The sequence below is a fragment of the Pteropus medius genome, unplaced genomic scaffold (assembly GCF_902729225.1).
Source record: "Pteropus medius unplaced genomic scaffold, Ma_sr-lr_union100, whole genome shotgun sequence".
Classification (NCBI taxonomy): Eukaryota; Metazoa; Chordata; class Mammalia; order Chiroptera; family Pteropodidae; genus Pteropus; species Pteropus medius.
In genome coordinates this window covers 3,888,626-3,911,017 of record NW_024348242.1, presented here as the reverse complement: position 1 = coordinate 3,911,017, position 22,392 = coordinate 3,888,626, and the positions used below count along the sequence as shown (strand labels likewise).

General features: G+C 47.1%; 2 protein-coding genes and 1 long non-coding RNA gene across 4 annotated transcripts in view; 2 read left to right on the top strand and 1 right to left on the bottom strand.

Moving 5' to 3' along the window:
* Positions 1–1,277: 1,277 nt before the first annotated feature.
* Positions 1,278–8,032, bottom strand: LOC120616018 (uncharacterized). 2 transcript variants are annotated; one of them, XR_005656438.1, is made up of 2 exons: positions 7,555–8,032; positions 1,278–5,990 (listed from the first exon to the last, which is right to left on the bottom strand). It is a non-coding gene; the product is annotated as an uncharacterized LOC120616018 (long non-coding RNA). The 2 variants fall into 2 exon arrangements; XR_005656439.1 differs by having other exon boundaries at positions 1,278–5,931.
* On the top strand, positions 8,031–16,793 carry TMED2 (transmembrane p24 trafficking protein 2). The gene is made up of 4 exons (XM_039879270.1): positions 8,031–8,230; positions 9,650–9,842; positions 12,399–12,506; positions 15,283–16,793. Exons 1-4 carry the CDS (start codon positions 8,051–8,053, stop codon positions 15,405–15,407), a joined length of 606 nt encoding a protein of 201 aa, XP_039735204.1. The 5' UTR covers positions 8,031–8,050; the 3' UTR covers positions 15,408–16,793.
* Positions 16,794–18,384: 1,591 nt separating this feature from the next.
* DDX55 (DEAD-box helicase 55) overlaps positions 18,385–22,392 on the top strand; it is a 12,931-nt gene continuing 8,923 nt past the window's right edge. Inside the window, exons 1-5 of the mRNA XM_039879266.1 lie at positions 18,385–18,505; positions 20,220–20,270; positions 20,363–20,449; positions 21,300–21,391; positions 21,471–21,533. Coding sequence (XP_039735200.1) covers positions 18,398–18,505; positions 20,220–20,270; positions 20,363–20,449; positions 21,300–21,391; positions 21,471–21,533 — 401 coding nt within the window. The 5' untranslated portion in view covers positions 18,385–18,397. The remainder of the gene's footprint in view (positions 18,506–20,219; positions 20,271–20,362; positions 20,450–21,299; positions 21,392–21,470; positions 21,534–22,392) is intronic.

The following is a 22,392-nucleotide window of genomic DNA, read 5'->3' as shown; positions in this document are numbered from 1 at the left end:
ACCTTCCTAATTTCACCCATGTCCCCGGGTGATTCGACTTGGTTACCCAAGTTTGAGAGCCACTGGCTTAGATGGTGACGGACTCGGGGGGATCTTCCTTCACTGGAGCGGAGACTTGGGGAAAGTGAGAGAGTAAGCCACGAGGAAAACTGAGAAGAAGGTTCCAGACAGAGGGACAGGATGTGCAGAGCCTGAGTCGGGAGTGTGCCCGGTGTGGCAGGGTCGGCGAGGGGGTCCGTGGGGCTCGGGTGGAGCGGAGAGGGTAGGCGTGGGAAGAGACAGACAGCGCTGGGGCCGGAACACGCAGGGCCCCAGGGGAGGGTAGGTGCTGTGGATCTAACTCTGAACGAGCTGGGAGCCACTCTGGGGTTCTAAGCAGAAGCACGACACGATTTCATAGCAGAGAAACCGAGGCTCAGAGAGATAACTTGCCACAGGTCACACAGTAAGTGGCTAAGCTGAGGTTCAACCCCGCTCTGTCCAAGGCCAGAGAGTGTGTTGTTGACCTCAATGCTCTCTTGGAGCTGGCTTTGGTGTCGAATAAATAAATAAAAAGTGGGTGTCGGGGAGCTGTCAGTGTCCCCCGAAGACCACCAAGAACACGCTGGTAGTGAAGCCGGGTGGGTTGGTGACTCGCAGCCGGGGGCAACATGCACCACGGGGAAGTGTGCGGCGTCTCGCTGTTGGAAAGAAGCTATCACAGGGTCTGGGCTTTCGTTGGGCGATTCTGGGAAGGGTTTAAGGATCTGAGAGTTTGCTCTAGAGTGGGAGCTGTCAGGAAGCAGGGAGAATTCTGGGACCAGGGGTCTGAAGAGGTCTGCTCCGCACAGAGGGCAGAATGGGGTGAGGCCAGAGCTGTCACCGGTGAAGGAGCAGCCGTCACTCACATTAGTCAAGACAGGGAGGAGTTTGGTATTTTGTGTCCTGGACCATGTTTGTGTTTCATCGTGTTCCACCACGGCCACAGGGTGGCCTTGCCTGATGTTGATGTTCTGTGAAACCGTTATTTAGACGGGAGGATACCACAGCCAGGTGACAGCGCCAGGCCAGCAGACGGATGTCAGGCATCACTCCGTTCTTTCTCAAAGATGTGACCGCTTGGTATTCATGGTGGAAATATGGCCTAGGGAAAAACAAACCCAACCCGACCAGCTCGGGCGTATGAGTGAATCTCCAAGACACAGCCTCTCCTGGCTGTCCTTTTTGCCACCCTACTCCGGCTGTGCTCAGCTGGCTGTTTCTGGACTATACCTCGGACAATCGAAAACTCTTCCCTGTTGGTTTCTTTTAAACAGCTTTATTGAGTTATAGTTCGCATGCTACAAATTGCATGCATTTAAAGGGGACAATCGGTGACTTTTTGTATATTCACAGATACGCGTAACCATCACAACCACCTAGTCACAGAACGTGATACGTGCTCTGAACAGAAACCCAATTAGCAGGCCCTCCCTGCCACGTCCCTACTCCCCGCCACGGGCCGAGGCGACCACCGAGCTACTCTGTCTCTATGGATTTTCCTGCTTTAGACATTTCACGTAAATGGAAACGGACAACATATGGCCATTTTGTGACCGGTTTCTTGGACTCAGCATCGTGTCTTCAAGGTTCGTCCATGCCGTGGCGTGTCTGTGCATCTTCCTTTCTCACGGCTGAGTCGGATCCCGCTGTGTGAATGGACCATGTTTCGTTTATCCAGTCACCCACCCGTGTCGGACCCCGAGTTGTTTCCGCCCTCCCCGCTGTTTTGCCCGTGGTAATAGCAGTATCTGAAGCTCAGACCACCTCGTAGGAACCTTTACGTCCTCAAAGAGCTCCTTGTTCTGGGGAGATGAACCGGGCTCCAGAAGAGGGGGTGGGAAGGGAGGGAGGAAGGGTTCACCCAGCCAGGAAGCTCCAGCCGCCGAGTACCCGCGTGTGCCAGGCGGGGCTCCGGGACTGCAGAGATGGATGTGGCCAGAAGTCCCTGTAGTCCAGTGAGGAGAGAGGGCATCTGCTGCTTCTGCCTGCTAAGATCCATCCTGTTGTTCTGATCTTCCTCAGGGGAACCACTCCTCCCCTGCTGCCTGGTTCCAGGGGAGGCCCAGGGCCTGGTGGTTGGCTCAGGGATGGGTGCAGACCTCAGACAGTCCAATGCGAGTCCATGGGGCTTCTCCTGGCCTCTTGGAAAAAGTTATCATTGTGGTTGGTTGCTTTTTCCTAGTGGGTTGCTGAGAAGATCGGCTGGAAGCCTGGGGCTGCTGATGGCCACCTTGTCACCGTCTGGGGAGAGCCAAGCTGAGTAAGAAGACAGGAGGGAGGAAGCAGGGCCAAGATATGGGAGATCAGACCACATCCTGGTCATTAGAGCACCTGGCTCAAGCTGTGCCTAATTTTTTGCCACCTCTAGGCTCTATAGCTGAACCGATCGATAATCTTTAAGATTTAAAAAAAATGAATTGTGATATTTTCACAACTCTGTGAGCATAACTAAAACACTGAATTGGACACTTTAAAACGGTGAATTGTATGTTATATAAATTATATCTGAATAAAAAAATAAAATGACAAGATAAAGACTATGATGGAACCACACGCAGGATTTTGTTGAAACTCAGAATAAGAGCAGCTGACTCAGTCTGCAGAGGCGGGTAGGGAAGCAGCCTTCCTGAGGAGACATTACTCCGTTTCACAGGTGAGAAACTAAAGATCCCCCAGAAGGGAATTGAGTATGCCCCACTAAAGAAGTGACAGGGCTAAAAGAGGAATCAGTACTTCCTAGCCCCAAATCTAGTCTTTGAAAACACAGTCTCTCTTTATGCACTGTCGAAATGACTAATCCATGCCACCAATGAACTGACCAGCTTATTTTAAAACATATGTAGCATCGAGCCTACTTATCATCGGCATCTCCAAACACACATGGGCTGAAGTCTCTGTACTTTTAACGCCTTGTTTTGGATCTCCAGTTTGTCAAAACTCTTTAATGCAAACTGGCCTAAGCAAAAGAGTGACATAAAAAAGCCATCCAGGACGTGGACTTCAGGCACAGCTGCATCCGGGGGCTCGGCGAGGTCCTCTGACGTCTGCTGTTCTTTGATGCTCAGCTCCAGATCCATGCAACGTTTCATCACTTCCTGCAGGCGCTCTCTCTACGCGTGGTGGCGCAGGTGGCCTCCAGGACCTCTAGTGTTACATCCTACTGGTTCAAGAACCGTATCATTGGCTGCGCTTGGGACATGGGCCCACCCCCAGACCAACTGCTGTCCTTAGGGTGGATAGCTGCTGATCGGTCAGGCTTAGAGCAGGAGGTGGGGGACAGTCCACCTGAGTGGCATGGGATAAGACAGGAGTGAGGGAATCGTCAGTGGACAAGCGGGGTGCTCGACAGAGCAGAGAACAGGTACGGAACAGACCAAAAAAATATATATATATCAATATTTAGTTTGGGACCAGGAAGCAGGTAGTGCTCGCCCACACTGTGGAAATGTGGCCGTGTCAAAACTTTCTCTTTTTAATACTTCAATTTCATCTTCATGATCCGGACTACTCTTTACACATGATTATCCAACTTTTTTTAAAATATTGCCTCCCTCTTTACTAATACCCTCGTCAGGGGATCCCATCATCAAGAATGGCCTCCTTCTGTTCCCCTCTAACTTCTCAGATTTAGATTACCCTCTTCGGCCTATAATTAATTACTTCCAGGTATTGTTCCCTGTCTACATGCAGAACCCATCACAGGGGCCCGGGGTCATGTGACCCAGCCTCACTCTTAGTAACAAACTCCCATTTATACTTCTCATTTTTTATAGATGCTAATTTTGCATTAGGTTTACGATTCAGGACAAGAGTTTGTATCAGTCAGAAAATAGAACGCACTCTAGGTCTTTCCAACAGAAAGGTTTTCATGTAGGAAACTGGTTAAGCAGGTGTATTAGTTATCTACTGCTGTGTGAAAAGCAACCCCCACATTTAGTGGCTTAAAACAACAATAATCATTATCTTTCACAGTGCCTGCAGGTCTGGGGTTCAGGGACAGCTTGGCTAAGCGGTTCTGATATAAGGTCTCTCTTGAGTTCACAGTCAAGATGTCGGTAGGGGCTGCGGCCATCTGAAGACTTAACTGGGGCTGGGGGAGCCACTTCCAAGATGGCTGTCACATGGCTTTGGCTTCAGCTTCTTTCCAAGTGGGCCTTTCCCAGAGCTGCTTGAGTGTCCTCATGACAGGACAGCTGGCTTCCTCCAGAGGAATTGCTCCAAGTGGACAAGGTAGAAGCAACACCTCCTTTTATGACTTAGCTTCAGTGGTCACACACTGTCACATCTGCCACATTTCCTCAGATAGCAGTGAGTCACTAGGTCTGCCTCCCAGTTCAGGGGAGAGAAATTGGGCTCCACCTTTTGAAGGGAGGCGGGTCAAAAGATTTGTGGATATATTTTGAAATCATCACAACAGGAGATGATAGAGTACAGGAGACAAATGAGGGAGGATGAGACAGCCCACAAATTAATAACACAGAAAGAGACTCACTCATTTAGGACTGGAAGGGCAGAGAGAGGAAGTGGGGTTACCAGAGCCCGGAAGCCAGGACCACCCAGGAGAAGCTGGCACCTCGGAGGACCTGGAGCCCTGAACATGCAGTCCCTAGAGGAGGTGCTTCCCAAAGCGCAGACCCCCAAAGCGCAGACCGGGACGAACGCCCTGGCTTCTCCCTCCCTCCGCCTTCCGGTCTCCTGTTAGTACCTGCAACCGGCTGCACCTCCTGGAAGCAGAGCGCCGGGGAGCCTGCGATGCAGAGGGGAGCGGAAGAGGGCCGGGGTGGGTCCCGGATCAAACAGGCAAAAGACTGGGATGGCTGATCTGCTAAGGTGGTGATACTGTGGTTTAATCTGTCTTGAATTCTGATTATTTTTCTATTTTAATGTTGTTCTCAATAAAGTGACACTTTCAAACCAAAAAATGAAAAAAAAAAAACACAAATAGAAGAAAAAAATCCCCAATCTCCTTTAATCTTCCCTAATTTAAAAAAAGACTTCTGTGGGGTAAACTTGTCAACATTTGAGAACAGACTGATGCGACTGATACAAACACCTCATCCATTTCTCATTTGGTTTCCTAGTCTGGACTACGGGCTTTTGATTCCAAGTAGAAATATTTTGTCCATTCCAGGTATATACCCGAGAGAACTGAAAACATATGTCCATACATGTGTGCATGTGTGTGCATAGCAGCACTCTTCACAATAGCCAAAAAGCAGAAACAACCCAAATGTCCATCAATGGGTGGATAAACAAAATGTGGTACATCCATACAATGGAATATTATTCAGCCACCAAAAGCAATGAAATACTGATATAGGTTACAACATGGATAAACCTTGAAAACATTGTACTAAGTGAGAGAAGCTGGTCACATAAGGCCACATATGGTAGGATTCTATTTTAAATCCATAAAGACAGAAAGTAGATTAATTGTTGCCAGAGGCAGGGGAGAATGGGGAACGGATGCTAACTGATACAAGGTTTCTTTTTGGGATGATGAAATGTTTTGGAATTAGATAGTGGCGATGGTTGAGCAACTTTGTGAATATGCTTAAAACCACAGAAGGTTTTAAAGGATGCAGTTTCTAGTATGTGAATTACATCTCAAGAAGGAAGGACTGAAGGGGAAGGAGGAGGGGAGGGGAAGGGAGGGAGGAAGGGTCCACATTTGTTGCACCTCACTGACCACCAATCACCGCTTGGCCAGACCCCAGTCGAGAGCTTCGTTCATCATTCAACAAATATTTATTGAGTACCCACTATGCGCCAACTGTTTGTGTTGGATGTATTCATGCACACTGTGACACACTAGCTCATGCCAATCTGTGCTGAGGACATGAGGACTTACTATGGGTGACCTGGCAAGCCTTGAGAGCCTGCGCTTCTCTGAATTAATTTCTCTTCACTCTGAAATTATGTTGAGACAGCTGATGAGTAATTATGACAATGATGCTAAAAAGAAAAACCTGTACAAAGAAAGAACAATACCAAGAACTAATAGTGATTATTTTATGGTACTGCGATTAGAGTTACTTTGTCTCTTTTCCAATTATTAGATAGTACAATGACTTTTATAACATAAATTTACAGATGACTTCTGGCTGCGTCTTCGATTTGGCCACTACTGCGTTTTCAAAAATTGAGTTGAACGTATTTAGGTAGAGCATCTATGGGGCAGTTTGCCGCAGTCCTCCCTACTCCCTATTGCCTTAAGCTGGTGTCGTCTCTCATTCACACGTCTCTGAAAGTGCCTGATTCCTGAAGGCATTTGAATTCGGGTGCCCTGATTTATAAAATAAATCCCTCACAATATACAATTAATTGTCCACACTTTAAATCCCTGATATGTGGCGTTAGAATATTATTTAATTAGTCAAAACATGAAAATTAACATATTTAATTTCTAGATAAAAACAGAATTGTTCTCGGCACTTTTCTACATTGCTGGGTTGCTTGGGAAGTCAAAAACCCTCGTCCATCAGTTTAATTCAGTTTAATAGGAAACCTTTGTAGGTGTTTTAAGCAGAAAGAGATTTAATACAGGGAAATAGAGACATATAAATGGGTTGGTGAGGCTGGAGGAACAGGGTCTAGGCTGAACCTCCCTCCAATGATGGCTCCCAGAATAACCCTACAGAACTGACCTTCCAGGAGAAGCAGGGACATTGTCACAGTGTGGAAGATGGGGAATCGGGAGACCATTACTAGAACTCTTGGGTTCAATAACACACTGTCATAGGCAGGAACCTTCCATCACTGTGGCTGCACCTGTTTCTTGACACCTGAAGTAGGAAGCTGGATATTGGGTCACTACTGCCCCCTATTGCCTGATGTCCTTAAGAGACAATCCCTCAAACTTGCAGGCACAGTCTCACACATGGCTGTGATCTGATCCTCATGACTTTACGGGATAAGCAAATCACACTGTTTGTCCCTATCTTTACAGAAAAGGAAAGGGGTGATATAACATAATTAAGGTCACACAGCTATGCGCAAAACTGGAGTGACGACCTAGGTTTCCTCATCCCCTGGCCAGTTCAATGAACTCAACTAACACGTCATGAGGTCTTTTGTGGCCGTGTAGCATGGCCTGAGAGCACGGTCGTGAGTGACAGACCGGTAAATAATTGTAACTCGGTAGGCACAAATCTCCACTGTAGGCACAGAGGACAGGGCTAGTATTTGGCACAAGGATGTTAAGGAGCATATCAGAGAGGCGACAGGTGACCTCCGAGTTGGCTTTTCAGGGACGGGTAGGAGTATGTCAGAAGGCAAAGGACGGGGTGCGGGGGAAATCTTCCTGGCAGCCGGTAAGATCTAGGGGTACCGTGTGGCAGCAGGGTTTGGGGAACTGAGAGGATTCTAATTTGGGAGGATTTGGACAAGGTGAAAACTTTTTTTTTTTTAACAGTAAAATTAGAAGCATTAATCTTAAGTATACATCTTGATTGAAAATATATGTAAACACTCATGCACCCTTCATTCAGGTGACGATACAAAGCCTCGTGTCCCCCCACAGTCGGTACGTACTCGCCTCCATCCATCCTCCGTCGGTTTTCGGGGGGTGACAGGCCAACATGAGACCCCAAAGCTCTTGGCTTCGGCCCCCGTCTCCCATGGCTTCCGCTGCTGTTCCCTCCAAATCTTTCGCCATCTTTCTGAACGATCCTAAGCGGTTACTGCGGCCGGTCGGGGTGGGTTTCTCGATACCGCCGCTTTCCTGCGCGGTCCAGCGAACTTCAGGACGCGGCCGAGCGGGGACGGAGGTGCGGACGGCGCTTTGTGGTCCTTCGGGGCCACCGTCCGGGCCCCGGCCGCGCAGCCGCCGTGACCCTCGGCGGCCTCCGTGCGTCCGTTACGTGGCAGCTGGCGGCGCCCGCCAATCCGGGGCGCCCGCATCAGCCCCCGCGGGTGGCGCAGCCGGAACGGGCGGAGCTGAGGCGGCGGCGGCTGGGCTGGCAGCGGTGGCGGCGACGGCGGCTACGGAGGCCGCAGTCCCTGTCCTGGCCTCGGCCCCAGCCCCACCATGGTGACGCTCGCCGAGCTGCTGGTGCTCCTGGCCGCCCTCGTGGCCACGGCCTCAGGCTACTTCGTGAGCATCGACGCGCACGCCGAGGAGTGCTTCTTCGAGCGGGTCTCCTCGGGCACCAAGATGGGCCTCATCTTCGAGGTGGCCGAGGGCGGCTTCTTGGACATCGACGTGGAGGTGCGGGCGCGCCGCCCGCGGCCGAGGCGGGGTCTCGCGGCCGCCGGGGGGTTGGCGGGGCCCGCAGGGGGCGCGGGGCGTGGAGGCCGCTGTCCGAGTCCTGGAAGGGGCGCAGGCCGCCGCCCGGTCCCCGCCGCGGCGACCCGCCAACGGCCCTCGTCCCCGCGTCCCGCCGGGTTCCGGGTCCCCGGCCCCCCTCGGTTGCTTCGTTGCTCTGGGTCGTCAGCTTGCACGGCGGGTTCCCCTCGGAACCGTTCGCCGCGCTTTGTCGCTCGGGCGCCGCGTGTCAGCTCCCGGCCCGGAAGGCGCTTCTCTGTCGCGGCCGGCTGGTGGCGGGACTCGAGGCGGTCAGCAGCTGCGCGCCTCCACGTTACGGATTAATGTTGGGACGTGGCATGAAAACTTTTGGAGAAGTAAATGAGAAGTTACCGAGTGATGCTAGGCAGACGTTCGCGTTGTGTTTTTCTTTGCTTATCGTAGAAACGACCTGAGTGTTACACCTGTTTTTACACAAACCTCCGGATACGTCGTTTAGCCATCTGTGACTAGGGAGAGAGGTGGAGTCGGGTCATGCATTCGAGGAGTAATGAATGCAGTGAAGTATCTGGAGAAAACAGGAAATTTTAAGAAACCAGCAGTCTCCAAATTTTGTCCTCTATCATTTTTTTCTTTTTTAAACCGAAGGAATGATTCACCTCTCTCTTTTTTTTCTTTTTGGAAACCAGATGTAATTAATATTTAAATTCATCTGTTAGCATGATTGATTGGGTTTAAGGATTTTCCACTTGATAGTGAACATTAGCAGACTTGGGCACAAATTACACAATACAAGTGAGGGCCAGAAGTGGGATAATGGAAGGAGTGTCTGTTAAAATTAACTTAAGACCTTGCTGATCAACTATTCCATTGTCCATGTTTTACAGGTGGAGGGGCTTTAAAGCAGAAGTGACTAGAACAAGGCCCAACGGCTGCTTTGTAGCTGATGGGGATGAGGACATGGGTCTAATTTCCAGGCCAGTCCTTTTCCTTAAGTTTCAGGCATCTCAGATAAAGCGGATTCCTTCACTGGTTGGCAGTAATCAGGAAAACCTAGAAAGGCACCTTGTTCAAAATTTTCAGTTTTAAAACGGTTTCTCGCTGATGTTAAGGGCTACATGTTTGTGGGAGGTGTTAGGCTACTTGGAGACTGTGTAAGGTGCGGTTTTTGTGTCTGAGTTTACATATTAGTTGAACAAATGAGACAGTTGAATGGTAGAGGGCTCCAGTGGGAGCCCAAAGAAGTTTCTGTCACTAACTGATGTAGAGCTCAGTGAAAATTACATTTTCTCAGCGAGTGTCCTATTGCCAATGGACATCACTTACAAAGTTTAGAATTTTAAATCTTCCGTGATATCTCATGCGTTTCTCTTCTCCCTCCAGATTACAGGGCCTGATAATAAAGGAATTTATAAAGGAGACCGGGAGTCCAGTGGGAAATACACATTTGCTGCTCACATGGATGGAACATATAAGTTTTGTTTTAGCAATAGGATGTCCACCATGACTCCAAAGATAGTGATGTTCACCATTGACATTGGGGAAGCCCCGAAAGGACAGGACATGGAGACAGAAGGTGAGATGAACATTCAGAAAGTTTATATCACTTTCCAAGAGTTAATATTAATTCTGTACATTTTTATCCATCTGAATGCAGTATTTATTTTGATTTCTTATTCTGGGTTCACTCACTGTCTTTAAAATTAAAAATTTCTTGCGAAAAATGCTTTTTATCCAGATCCCCTAATTAACAAAGTTTCTGAAAGTTCGCGTTTATATTTTACTTCTTTATAATTACCTCTTCTGACAGTTTAGGCACTTTGTGCTCTTGTAAGCACGTAGATTACATGCCTCTTAGGTTATTTGTTCTGTTAATTTGCAAATCCTGGTATATGCATCTTTATTGCTCACTTGTATACATGACGAGTTTAGCTAAACTTTTTGTTTTTATTTTGTGTGTGTGTGTAAATCTTAAACTTTCCTTCAGGTGGTGGAGATACCTGGGATGGTATGTGGATTGATTTTTGACAGCATCTTTTTGCATATTTTTGTTTGCTCTTACCTAATTTCTGCTTTCCTTTTTTCTAATCTGTTTGTTAGCATGAGAGTGTTTTATGTCTTAATTTTAAAAAACAACCCTACAACTAATTCGAGTTTTAGAGTGATTGTTTTTTGGTGGTTTTTATTTAGTTGACTGGAGGTACAGGTTGGGTCATTTTAAATTAATAGCACTGGGAACACAGCCTTTGACATTTTGGTAGTACCTTTTAAATGAACATCGAAGAGTAGAAGGATTCAACTATACCTTAAAAGTCTTAATTAGACATAGCTAATAGCACATGGTGCTGTTGACTTTGTAGAAAGTATTTTGTAGGTTTATTTTAACCATTATTTAAGTTTTCTAACCTGAAACTTGGTTGGGTATGAAATGCAGTTTTAGGAGCTATGTCTAGATATGGTAACAAAAGTTCTTTCAGTTATATGTTTCAGTTGGATTAATTTTTATTCTTCAGCTTACCAGCATTGAACCCTGAATTGATTCTTCTGGATAAATTACCTACCAGGAGCCAGCACATTTGGATGTGTTGTGTGTGTGCGTCCGTGAAGGGTTGTTGTCACAGTTCACAGTAGGATTTTGGGAAAGTAGCAATTTAACACATTTCATAGTATTAACATTAACATGTCTTAGATATTGAGCAATTAGTAGAATACTGAAATTATTAAGATGATGTGTTAGGTTTTGGAATCTATAGAATTTAGAGAATCATACTACTTAGTATTCCTGTGCTTGCTTTTCAGGGTCATTTACAGTGCAGGACTTGGCTAATTGTCAAGGAGAATTGGGAGTTTTGAAGGACCTTGTGCGTTTGTTCATTTTCTGGAAATTAGTCCTTTCTCAGAAGTTCAAAAATGTTGGCTGATGAATGTGAATGTTGACTTATTCTTACGTAATCTTTTAACACAATATCTAAAATTCTTGCGTTTGCTTGTTAATGGCAGTGAATGGCAGCTGTCAAGCCTTCCTCTAAAGCTGCGGTTCTCATCAGGATGATTTTTGCCTCCCCAGGGGACATTTGGCAATGTCAGGAGACCTTTTTGACTCTCATGGCTTGGCGGGTGATCCTGTAGTGCATTAGATAGCTCCCCACGACAAAGGATTATCTGGTCCAGATGTCAGCAGTGCTGCCCCCGAGAAACCTGATCTAAAGGTTCCGCGTAGTGTGTGGCGCCTCCAAAGTGAAGCCGGTGAGGGAGGGTTTGGGATTCCAGGCCCTTGGCTTCTCTCTTGAAATTTAGGATTATTTGGAATTCTAGATGCGGCCCAGTCTTGGGCAGTGATAAAGAGACCCTTCCCGTAGGAATCTTCCCTTGTGTGTTTTTCCTACCTGTTTTTTCATTGTCATTACATAGTACTATCTAGGAGCCTACACTGATTCTTCAGAACTCCTAGTTTACCTCGCATTCATGTTTGGCTGAGGAGAATACCTGGTGTTAGACCTTGTGTAGCCGAGAGCTCGTCTGCGCTTGCAATGCCTGCTGGTGCTCACTGTAGTGAAGTCAGCGCTTTGACTCGCATAGAAGAATGCTTGAGTTGAATTTTCCTAAGAATGTCTTCATGTTTTTCTCTGCTTAGTGTCATAGAGATTAAAGGTTTGTTTTGATACTGCTCCTCAATTAACATTAGAGTTACATGATTCTTAAGAGTAGATTTTGATTTTAGTTTAAATGTTATTTGTAGATTATTGTTAGCGTGTTATTAAGGATTTTGTTTTTTCTATATTTTGTGCTCTCTTTTCCTTCCCTCAGTTTTTTTCCCTCTTTCTGGTTAGCTGTCAGTATAGTGAACCTCACTTAGCTGCAGTTCATTAGTTCTTAGGGTTAATTGTTTTCCTTTAGTCAGTAAAAATTATATAGTGTGTTCTCTACCTTAAAAGAGATTTCTCTACTGGGAATGGATTTAAAAAACTTCGAGAATTAAATTGTCATCAGTAGTCCAAAATGATGTCTGAGCCATTTCTAAAAAGTTACTCCTTTTTATGCCTTCTCTGAGCAACGTTTTTATTGTTTTATAAGTATTTTTCAAAAAGAGATTACCAAATATGTACTAATTTGTTTGCAAATCCTTCTGTAGCTCACCAGAACAAGCTAGAAGAAATGATTAACGAGCTAGCAGTGGCGATGACAGCCGTAAAGCATGAACAGGAATACATGGAAGTTCGGGAGAGAATACACAGAGCAAGTAAGTGAACGAATGGGTTAACTTTGCAGCATTGTCTGTGGTGGCCACAAATGCTGAGGGTGTCTTACCCAACAGCTTGCTTTGATTTTTCCTCATTTAGAAGTTTTGCAGACATACTCAGATTAAATCATTAACTTAAAAAAAGCACCTATGCAAAGATATTTTATACGTGTTTGTAGAGCTTTGTACTACACTAGTTTATTATTGGGACATTGATTCTAAACCACGAAATGATATTAAGATTCAGCACAGTATTAAGAGTTTTCAAAACATATGGTCACCTACCTAAGGAATAAAGCAAATCGTTTTTTTAAAGCAGAAAGGAAAAACACTGTAAAATGGCTATTGCGTTGGTTTTTAATCAAATGCCTAAAACTTTTGTGCCAATATGATTAATGGTATATGCTAAGATTTAGCTTTTTTTTTTTCCTAAAACGGAACATTTAGTCTAGTTAAAATAGCACAGAAATACGAACAAGGGCAGTCGCCAAGTGAAGACCAGTTTGGATTCCCAAATTTGTAAACTGGAAGCTGAGAATGTGTTTGTGGAAACAGTGACGATCGGAAGCCCATGTTAGATTGCAAAAGCCTGTTTAGCCCATAATACAGCCTTAAGCATTCTGCTTTTGCATGTAAAATTAAGAGGTAGCATGTGTTGACCCACAGAGAAGATATCATATTTTAGATCCAGATCCACACCTGTGGTTCAGTGTCTTCCATCCCCCAGGTAGTTCTGAGAGATGGACCTCACTGGGAGCAGGCTCTTGTCTGTGAGCACAGAGTGACCTGGGCCAGGCATCTTTGTTCTGGGGCGGGGTAGGGAGGGGAAGGAAGCACGATGCTGAGAGGTCAGCAGAGGTGAATTTCTTCAAGGTGTGGATTCTGTTCTTCTCGCTCGCTTACATCTGTTCTTGCTGCTGGGGGAAGGGAACTGGCAGGACCTGGAGCGTGGACTTCCCCTCTCCATGAGAGAGCGACGAGTAAATATGACAGATTGGAGCAGCGCCCCAGTTCTCGCTTTTTTGGGGTGGAATAAGGCATGAGCATGAGGTGGACCAACGCGTGTACACACACTCGTGCCTCTTGCACCATGAGTCCTTCTCCTTGCTACCACTCTGGGATCTTTACCTTCTCTCCCTCACCTGGCAGGGACCTGTCTGTGGGCTACCTTCTCCCAGGTGGAGGCCAGCCCATTCTGGGATGAGAAGGGCACTGAACAGTGCGAAGGCCAAGATTTTCACTGTTTTGCAGACCAGGTGTCTTTATAGGTATAGGAGGTTCCTGGGAACATAGCAGCCAGACAAAGCACCCGTCTTCCAGTTTCTGAGTGGCCAACCTTATTCTTTCTCCATTAATTTGACCAGAGAGACGTTCACAGACAAGTAGAACTTCAGGCATTTAGTTTAATTTTGCAAGTGAAATAGTTCCTCAATGCCGTTTGTTTTGTAAATCCGCCCACAGCACCCTAAGACAGATGAACATGAGACTTCCTTTTTACTGCAGTGTGATAATAACGCCGTGTTGTCTACAGGTCAGGCTGATATGCGCGTGGCATGACGACAGTGTCTGAGAGGCACATGTTCTCCCAGGTGGCTGCTTACTATGCTAGTATGCTTCATTGTGTTCAGTTTAAGCTTAAAGATGCATTTTTCTATAAGTGAAGGGAGATATAAATACTTCTTGACATGGTTTCTTAATTCGAAGTATTTACTCAGCCATTCCCTTTCAGACACGATCTTAAAATGCGGGTCATTGGTGATTATGCTAAAGATTATTTACGAAATTTTCAGTAGAAGTAAACGTCACACCAGGGAATAAGCACTAAAATTTAAGTGTTGGTTTTTAGGGTTCTAGTCAAGGTCCTTGGGCACCTGCCTATTCTTACTCTGGGAAGGCATCCTTCTGGAAATATATTAGTTGCTTTCTTTTCATTTCTTTTTGAGTGATCATCAGTCTGGTAGCTGTTACAATTCTAATTAATCTTTTTACAAATAGTATACAGACTTTTTGTATGTAAAATGTGGCACTCATTCAGCTGATTACTATGTTACTATATTGCTAATTATAAATGTTTCTCATGTTGGATATTTGCAAAAGACTACCTAGTAATTTAAAAAAGTTAAGTCGATAGAATTGGATCAGAAACTAGAAAGAAAGTGATATAAGTTGAGCAGGATAAAATAATGTGGTTGTAGCTGTTACTTTCAGGATCCGATCCTTAGCTTAAGAGCGGGATAAATCGTGAGACTTATTCAGGTTTACTTGGTATAACTGCCATTTCTAGTCCTCGAAACTGAGAAAACTCCCCCCACCTAGAACAAATGCCAAGTACATAGTAGGTGCTCAGTAAATATTTGTCAAGTAACTGTTTAAAGGAAAAGACACTTTGACACATTTTAACTTTGTAGTGCTTTTTGGGTAACTCTGTGATCTTGAAACAATCTATTAATTTTTTAAGTCAATTTTCTAATTCGGCAAAAAGGATTATAATGTGAGACATTTCAACCTGAGGGAGAAAGAATGTTGGATTGGGTTTTAACCCTACAAGTGTGACCTTGGGCAAGTCACTTTTCCTCTGTATTCCACATTCATAAGCAGAGTTGGCTTGACTATACTCCAAATCCATTTAAATCTAGAATTCTCTGCATCTAAGTATGTTGGGGACAGAAATATTTAGACTACGATAAATGGTATGTAAGTAAGGCTAGGGGATAGTTTATGATGCCTTTGTGGGGTTTTTTTGGTTGTTAAAATTTTGTTTATTTGTCCTCAACAGTCAATGACAACACAAACAGCAGAGTGGTCCTTTGGTCCTTCTTTGAAGCTCTTGTTCTAGTTGCCATGACATTGGGACAGATCTACTACCTGAAGAGATTTTTTGAAGTCCGGAGGGTTGTTTAAAAAGCCTTTCCCTGATGATCCGAAACTCATAATTCACTGTTTACCGACAAACATCTTGGTCATAATAATGTCATGAGTTTGTATGTTTTTATTTTCTGAACTGTACACTCACAGCTTATGTTTCTTTGTGATTAATAGATATTGAGGAAAAACACCTGATTAGGAAAGTTACAATGAAAATTTGACATTTGATTGGCACAATTTCTTATTCGCATTCTGCCTCCATTATACAGGTCCTCCCAGAGCTCAAACAATGTAAGCGAAACATAGGCAAATACTCCTTATGACATCTTCTTTCGCTACCATAATAAAATGCCATTTGTTCAGGATAGTACTTCACTAAAATGACTGCATTCCTTGGACCCCCTACCCTGCAGTTCTAGTCATTAAAGATTCATTTTGTTGAATCCTTATGAGAAACAACAGTCTGAATCGTGACGTTTTCTATCCACCTAATGGCAGAGCTCTGTGACTTTGGAGTATGCTACCAGGTTGGTACTTTTATACTTTGTGTATTTGGTTTTGCTTTAAAAATAAGAATTAACCCAACAACACTTTCCTCCTAAATTTTCACTTTGAACCTTAGGACTTCACCTTTACTTAAATTGATGACACAAGCAGCTAATAACCATTGTTTGGTTTCTGCCTGACCGTGTAAGAAGTCTCTGTTAAAGCCAATTCTCTGGGTGTTTCAGCCAATAGTAGCTTTTTCTTTCTATGCTGGCACATCACTTTCTCTCCTCTTGGCACGCAGCACTATGCATTCACGTAATTGATAAAAATCTGGATGTCTGATGGCAAAAGGTTAAAGCCTCCGATTTCATTGCAGTGATATACAGCCACTATTTTATTTTTGATTGACGGCATTTGGCCACTCTATAATTAGGGTACTGAACATCACTGTCAGTACTAGGGTTTTGGTTTTTGTTTTTCTTGGGTCTTTTTTGGCACATGTGAATTTTGTTTTGTATAAAACGAAATGACTTTATCTTGGTCTCTGATGATGGGTTTAAAATTAAAGGAGCATCTGGTTTTGGTGTGGGGACGATCCAGGATTATGTTGTGACTGATGTACATTAGTTACTTGTACATTATTTTTTTTTCGGATCTTTGCAAAGGTAAAACTACAAGTAACGAGTTTTATATAATTAATTTAAATTTGTTACAGGTTTTCATGTTCAGGATAAACAATTTTTCAACCTTGGGTGAAAATACTTGCAACAGTTTAAGGTGACTGTTTTACCTTAGGACAGCTGTTGCATGCCAATTTATTTTTTTTGTGTGTGAGAAAACATTTCAAAATTGAATTAAAACATGTAAATTTAAAATTGGTTGTGTATCTAATCTGCCCCAGGTTCAGTAAATAAACAATTCTTTTTAAAAACAGTTTTAGCATTCTGTGTTTTATATATTAATGAATTCACATTTGTTGTTTCTGTTCATATTCAAAATGAGACAAGTCCACGTTTTCTGAGTAATTATGTATGTTATAAATGACTGACTTAATGTCTGAACTTGAGGGTAGTGAATAGGAAAGAACCCAATTTTAGATTTCCCTGTGTGGTTTCTTTGATGGATCAGTGATAACATCGTAAGTGTTTTTGTATTTGGAAAAAGTTTTGAGTGATTTTCACTCAACTACCTGGTTTATGGATGTGGGAAATAAATTTAAGAGGGATTAAGTGATTTGCCCAAGGCTTTGAGATGAAGAGTGAGTGGTGGAAACAAACTAGTTCTCTGCCTTTTGAAACTATTCCTCTTCCTCCATGACACTAAGGGCCTGCTAGTAATAAATGAAACTGCCACTTACGGAGCCCTGTAATGTCCTGGTGCGATGCTAAGCGCTTTTTATCATCTGACTCATTTATTCCCCAAAACCGCGGTTACCTTGGGTGCTATTATAATCCTCATTTTGGAGATAAGGAAACAGGCTTGGAAAGGGTCCCAAGTTCAGATAATAGTGAAGCCCCAAGTGCAGATGGCACAACGTTTTTTCCCTCTGCTTTTGCTTTGGGAGCTGTCTGAGGATCCCCCATTTTATAAAACGGTGGTCAAAGGTGGTTTGAGGATGTGATGAAAATGTGAAAATGTTGCCTTGGGCTTTAATTCCGTTTGAGACGACTGGAGTCTGCATGAGTACTGTTTCCATTTATCCTAAAATACTGACTGTACTACCAGCTGTAGCCACCGAGATAAAGAAAATAGAGGGAAATCTCCCACCGTCGGGATTTATCTTTTAGTGGGGGAGATGAAGTGAATACGTAAGTCACACGACATGTCGTTAATGGTAGGGGCTGTGGGTAAGCGGTTGTAGTGACCAGGAATGGAAAACATCACTAAGGTGACATTGGAAAAGTCCTGATAAATGTAAGGAAGCAGGCCGTGCACATAGCTGGAGCCCGGCACATGATGTGAACAGTAAAACCTTTCCGAATGATGGAAGCGCGTGGGCCGTCACAGGTGAACACAGGGATGAGAAGACAGTGTTCTTGTTTAGGACTCCGGCGTAACTTCCTCAGAGCCAAACCCACATTTATTATGTAGCAGGCACTGGATCCCCACGTCAACCCTATTTTGCATTACGGTGAACCTGGGGCTCCGGAGCTGGGGTACATTTCTGTCCTCCCTCCACTGCCCTTTGGCCAGCACGCGGTATGGTGCTGCCATCTGCCTCCAATTAGCGGAGAAAGCGGGAGCCGGAGCCGAATCCCTCCCGCCCAAACGCCTGCCGGGCGTGGAAAGGCGCCCCGAGCCTAAGTGGCAGCGCCGGACGACTGGCACCACTCTGGCCGGGCCCCCGCCACCGGCTTTCACTTTCCCGCGCGGTTGGTTTTCCACTCTCCCGGGGCGAGGGCACCTTCCGCGCCCTCCGGAACCTGGCTGCTGCGCTTCGGTTCCCGGCCGGCCTCGGCGGCGGCGTAGGCGGCCGGAAGCGGAAGTTCTAGCTGGCGGCGCTCCTGAATCCGGGAGCCGCGGCGGGTGTGCGCGCCATGGAGCATGTGACGGAGGGGTCCTGGGAGACGTTGCCGGTGCCGCTGCACCCGCGGGTGCTGGGCGTGCTGCGGGACCTGGGTTTCCCGTACATGACGCCGGTGCAGGTACCCGGCGCGGCCTGGGGGACGAGGGGGCGCCGTGCGCCGGGGGCAGATGGGGAAAGGCAGGCTCAGAGCCGGCCGGGCACCCGCTGAACGGGACGCGGCCGGTCGGTCTTAGCATTAGCACTCGCATCCAGGAGTTTTCAGCCTTCCAGCGGGGACTTCTACCACGTCTCCAGGCTGCCCGGACTCGGGCGATGCCAAGCTGCTAGTGACTCAGGCAGGCAGAGGCGGCTGGCGGCGGCGCACCTGTGCCGGGGTCCTCACGCCCCTGCCCACCTCCGCCTTTGGGTGCTAGGATTTAAGTGCCTGGTTCATAGCCTGGCCCGTCCCTTCTAGCTGTCAGACTGATGTGATGGACAGTGACAAGAAGGTCCAGGATAGGAGGAATGATAGGGCGTTAGGAAGGGTGTCACTGAGCTGATAGCTGAGTGATTGAGAAGGAGCTGGCTGTGGGGTTACTGGGGAGTATCCCAGCAGAGAGAAATGCCAGTGCAAATGCTCTGTGGCAGGAAATGGGCTTGGAGGAACAGAAAGAAGCCTGTTGTGACTGGAGCCTCAGGAATGGTGGCCGAGATGAGCAAAACAGAGTCTGCGTTGTGCAGGGTCTTGTAGGAGCTTGGAGTTAATTCCAAGTGCAGTGGGAAGCCATCTTATATGGGAAGCTGTGCAACAAGGGAAGGGATGTGACTACTGTGTAGAGAGTGGACTTTAAAGGGGGAAGAAGAGGAGCAGGGAGGTCAGGAGGCCATTGTCACTAAGAGATGATGGTGGCTTGGAGTAGAGAGCAGTGGATATTGAGAAGTTGGGTTCAAGATTGCTTTAGGGTTGCTGAGGAACCAGATCGGGGGCTACGAAAGAGAGGAATCTAGAGGGATCCTGAGCTTTCTGTCCTTAGCGTCTGGGTGGATGGCGGCTATTAGAAATGTTAAAATTGTGTATGCGACTCACATATTTCTGCTGGACAGCAGTGATCTAGAGCACAGTTTCTCAATATTTGCACTGTTGACATTTTGGACTGGATGCTTCTTTGTTGTGAGTGCTGTCCTGTGCATTGTAGGCTGTTTAACAGCGTCCCTGGCTTCTACCTACTAGATGCCAGTAGCACTCCCCCCACCCACACACACAGACACACAGTGGCATTTGAGTATCAAAATGTCTCCAAGCATTGCCAGGTGTTCCTTGGGGGGACAGAAATCACCCAGATTGAGAACTGCTTGTGCAGAGGCCATCGGAAAAGTCAGATGTGTTGTGATGGGGTGAGCTCAGGCTCGGGGGAGCAAGGCGAGGGTCCTGGAGAGGTGACCTCGAAGCCAGGCCCTGAGTCTGCTTCATGTTTAGCCACTGGTTCCTGAACCCAAAGGGCCGGGCTTTTCATAACCCCTGGAGGCCGGCACGGTGTTTACAATGAGAGGGTCTGTGGAATTATTGTTCTCTGATACTAGAGCTGGAAGGGATCTTCAAACCCTTCCTGGTCCAGAGCGGAAAAGCAGGTGAGGCAGGACTAGAATTCAGGACTCCTGAATCCCAGCTCAGCTCGCGTTCCCCTACACACATGTGCAGACACCCCGTCATGGTACCTCGGGGTGCCTAGCAGTGACTCTGCGCAGAGTCCGCTTTGGGGTGGGGCCCAAGGCCGCCCAGTACATGCCCAGGGCTTTGGCTCATCTGTGGAGTCACGGCATTCTCTAACCAGCGCTTTGCCCTCTCTCCTTAGTCCGCAGCCATCCCTCTGTTCCTGAAAAACAAAGACGTCGCTGCAGAAGCGGTGAGTACCTGGCGTCAGGGCAGCCCGTCCTCCTGTCTTCCCTCTAAAATGAACCGTGAGGGAAAACCAGTCAACACCTTCTCCCCTTGCAGGTCACCGGGAGTGGGAAGACACTCGCTTTTGTCATCCCCATCCTGGAAATTCTCCTGAGACGGGAAGAGAAGTTAAAAAAGAGTCAGGTGAGGAGAGCTAAGTGACTTATTTTCACTTAGTCGTCGGAGAGGTCACAGTTGAGTAAGACGCTGGCCAGAAGCTTCATACATAAAAATACAGCCTGTCCTCAGTATTTGCAGATTCTGTATCTGCGAATTTGCCTGCTCGTTAAGATGGACTCGTAGCTCCCCAGTCAGGACTCGTCGTGCTGTCTCGCTTACCCGTGGGCTCGCGCAGAGCAGTGACAGGTTTGGGTTGCCTGCTGCGCACCCTCCTGGCGACACTCTGCCTTCCGGTTTCAGCTCTCCCACTGTAGATGGGTCCCTTTCACAGTCTGCGTACCGTGGTTTTCACATTTTCTTTGGTGATTTCACGGTTTAAAATGGCCCCAAGCATAGTGCTGACGCGCTGTCCAGCGTCCCTGAGTGCAGGAAGGCTGTGACGTGCCTTACGGAGATGACACGTGTATTACCTAAGCTTCATTCCGGTGCGAGTTATCGGTCTGTTGGCTGAGTTTAATGTTAACGAATCAACAATATATATTACATAAAAACGTAAATCAAGGTTATGTATTGATGGGTTGACAAACATGTGACTAGAGGCACGTGGGACGCTCACCCCGTATTTCTCCGAGGAGCAGTGGTTTAGTGTCTACTAGCTCATGTTTGCGGTGACTATAGAACAGAACTGCCGTGAATAATGAGAACTGACCAGGATTCAAAGTCGTTGAGTGCACTGTAACCAGACAGTGCTGAGCGAGCCCCAGAAGCACCGTTCCTCTGGGAGTCTCCCTGTGAGATGCGGGGTGTGGGGCGTATGTGTGGAGGTCGCGAGCCCCGCACACTGCTCATCATGTCCCTTCCCCCGCATGGGCAGGTTGGAGCCATAATCATCACACCCACTCGAGAGCTGGCTATTCAAATAGATGAGGTCCTGTCGCATTTCACGAGGCCCTTCCCACAGTTCAGGTACAGTGGATGCAGTGTCCCTGCCCGCCACGGGCCGTCATGTTGCCTGACCTGCTCACAGACCTGTCTCTTGTCGTAGCCAGATTCTCTGGATCGGAGGCAGGAATCCTGGAGAAGATGTTGCGAGGTTTAAGCAGCAGGGGTAGGTCTGGGGTGTCTGCTTGCTCCGCTTATCTCTTCGCTTGCCCTTGGCACTGAACCCGAGCGGAAGCTCCCCTTTCAGCATCCACCTTCCCCCCGAAAGGTTTTCTTTCCTGGTCAACCTGACATTTTGCTCGCCGGCTCCTTCCTTCAGCCCTGCCGAATACTCGCCTCCAGCGAGCGTTGTCCCTGCAAGGGGAGGGGGCCGGGCGGGGTGTGGCCCCCCCACTCTCTCCAGACGACTCTGGGGCCCTTGTCTTCTCTGGGCTCTCTCTACGTGGTCTCATCCTTCACTGGGTGGTCTCTGACCTCGCCCTCAGCCCCAGACCTACAGACACTTGTCCGCCTGGCATCTCCCTGGCCTCTCAGCGGCTGCAAACATCTAAAATGGGGCCCCAGACATGCACCTCAGCTGCAGATCTCCGTTCTTCGGCCCGCTCACGTGCTCCTGGAGTCAGTCCCATTGCCCCACTGCCCCTCCACCAAGCTTCCCCCCCCACTTGGCATTAACCATCACCTGGTCCTTTGCATTTTCTCACCAAAGTGTGTCTCTAACCTGTCGCTGCCTGTCCCACTCATTCCCTCCCGGGTCCTGCGGTAGCTTTGTCTCTCCCTTCCGTGTTTCTCCTTACGATCCGCTCCACAGAGCAACCCAGAGCGGCCTCTTCAGAATGCCAGTGTGATCACGTCACTCCCTGAAGACTCTCTCGTGGCCCCGCTGGCTCTGATGTTAGTACAGGGCCTGCGAGGCCACCGTCCCCCAGTGCCACCCCCTTCCCTCCCCAGCCTGCTGCTGCAGTGTCCTTGCTGGCTTCTCGGTACCGCGTGGGCCAGGAGGCCAGGGGAAGTCGGGAGTGTCT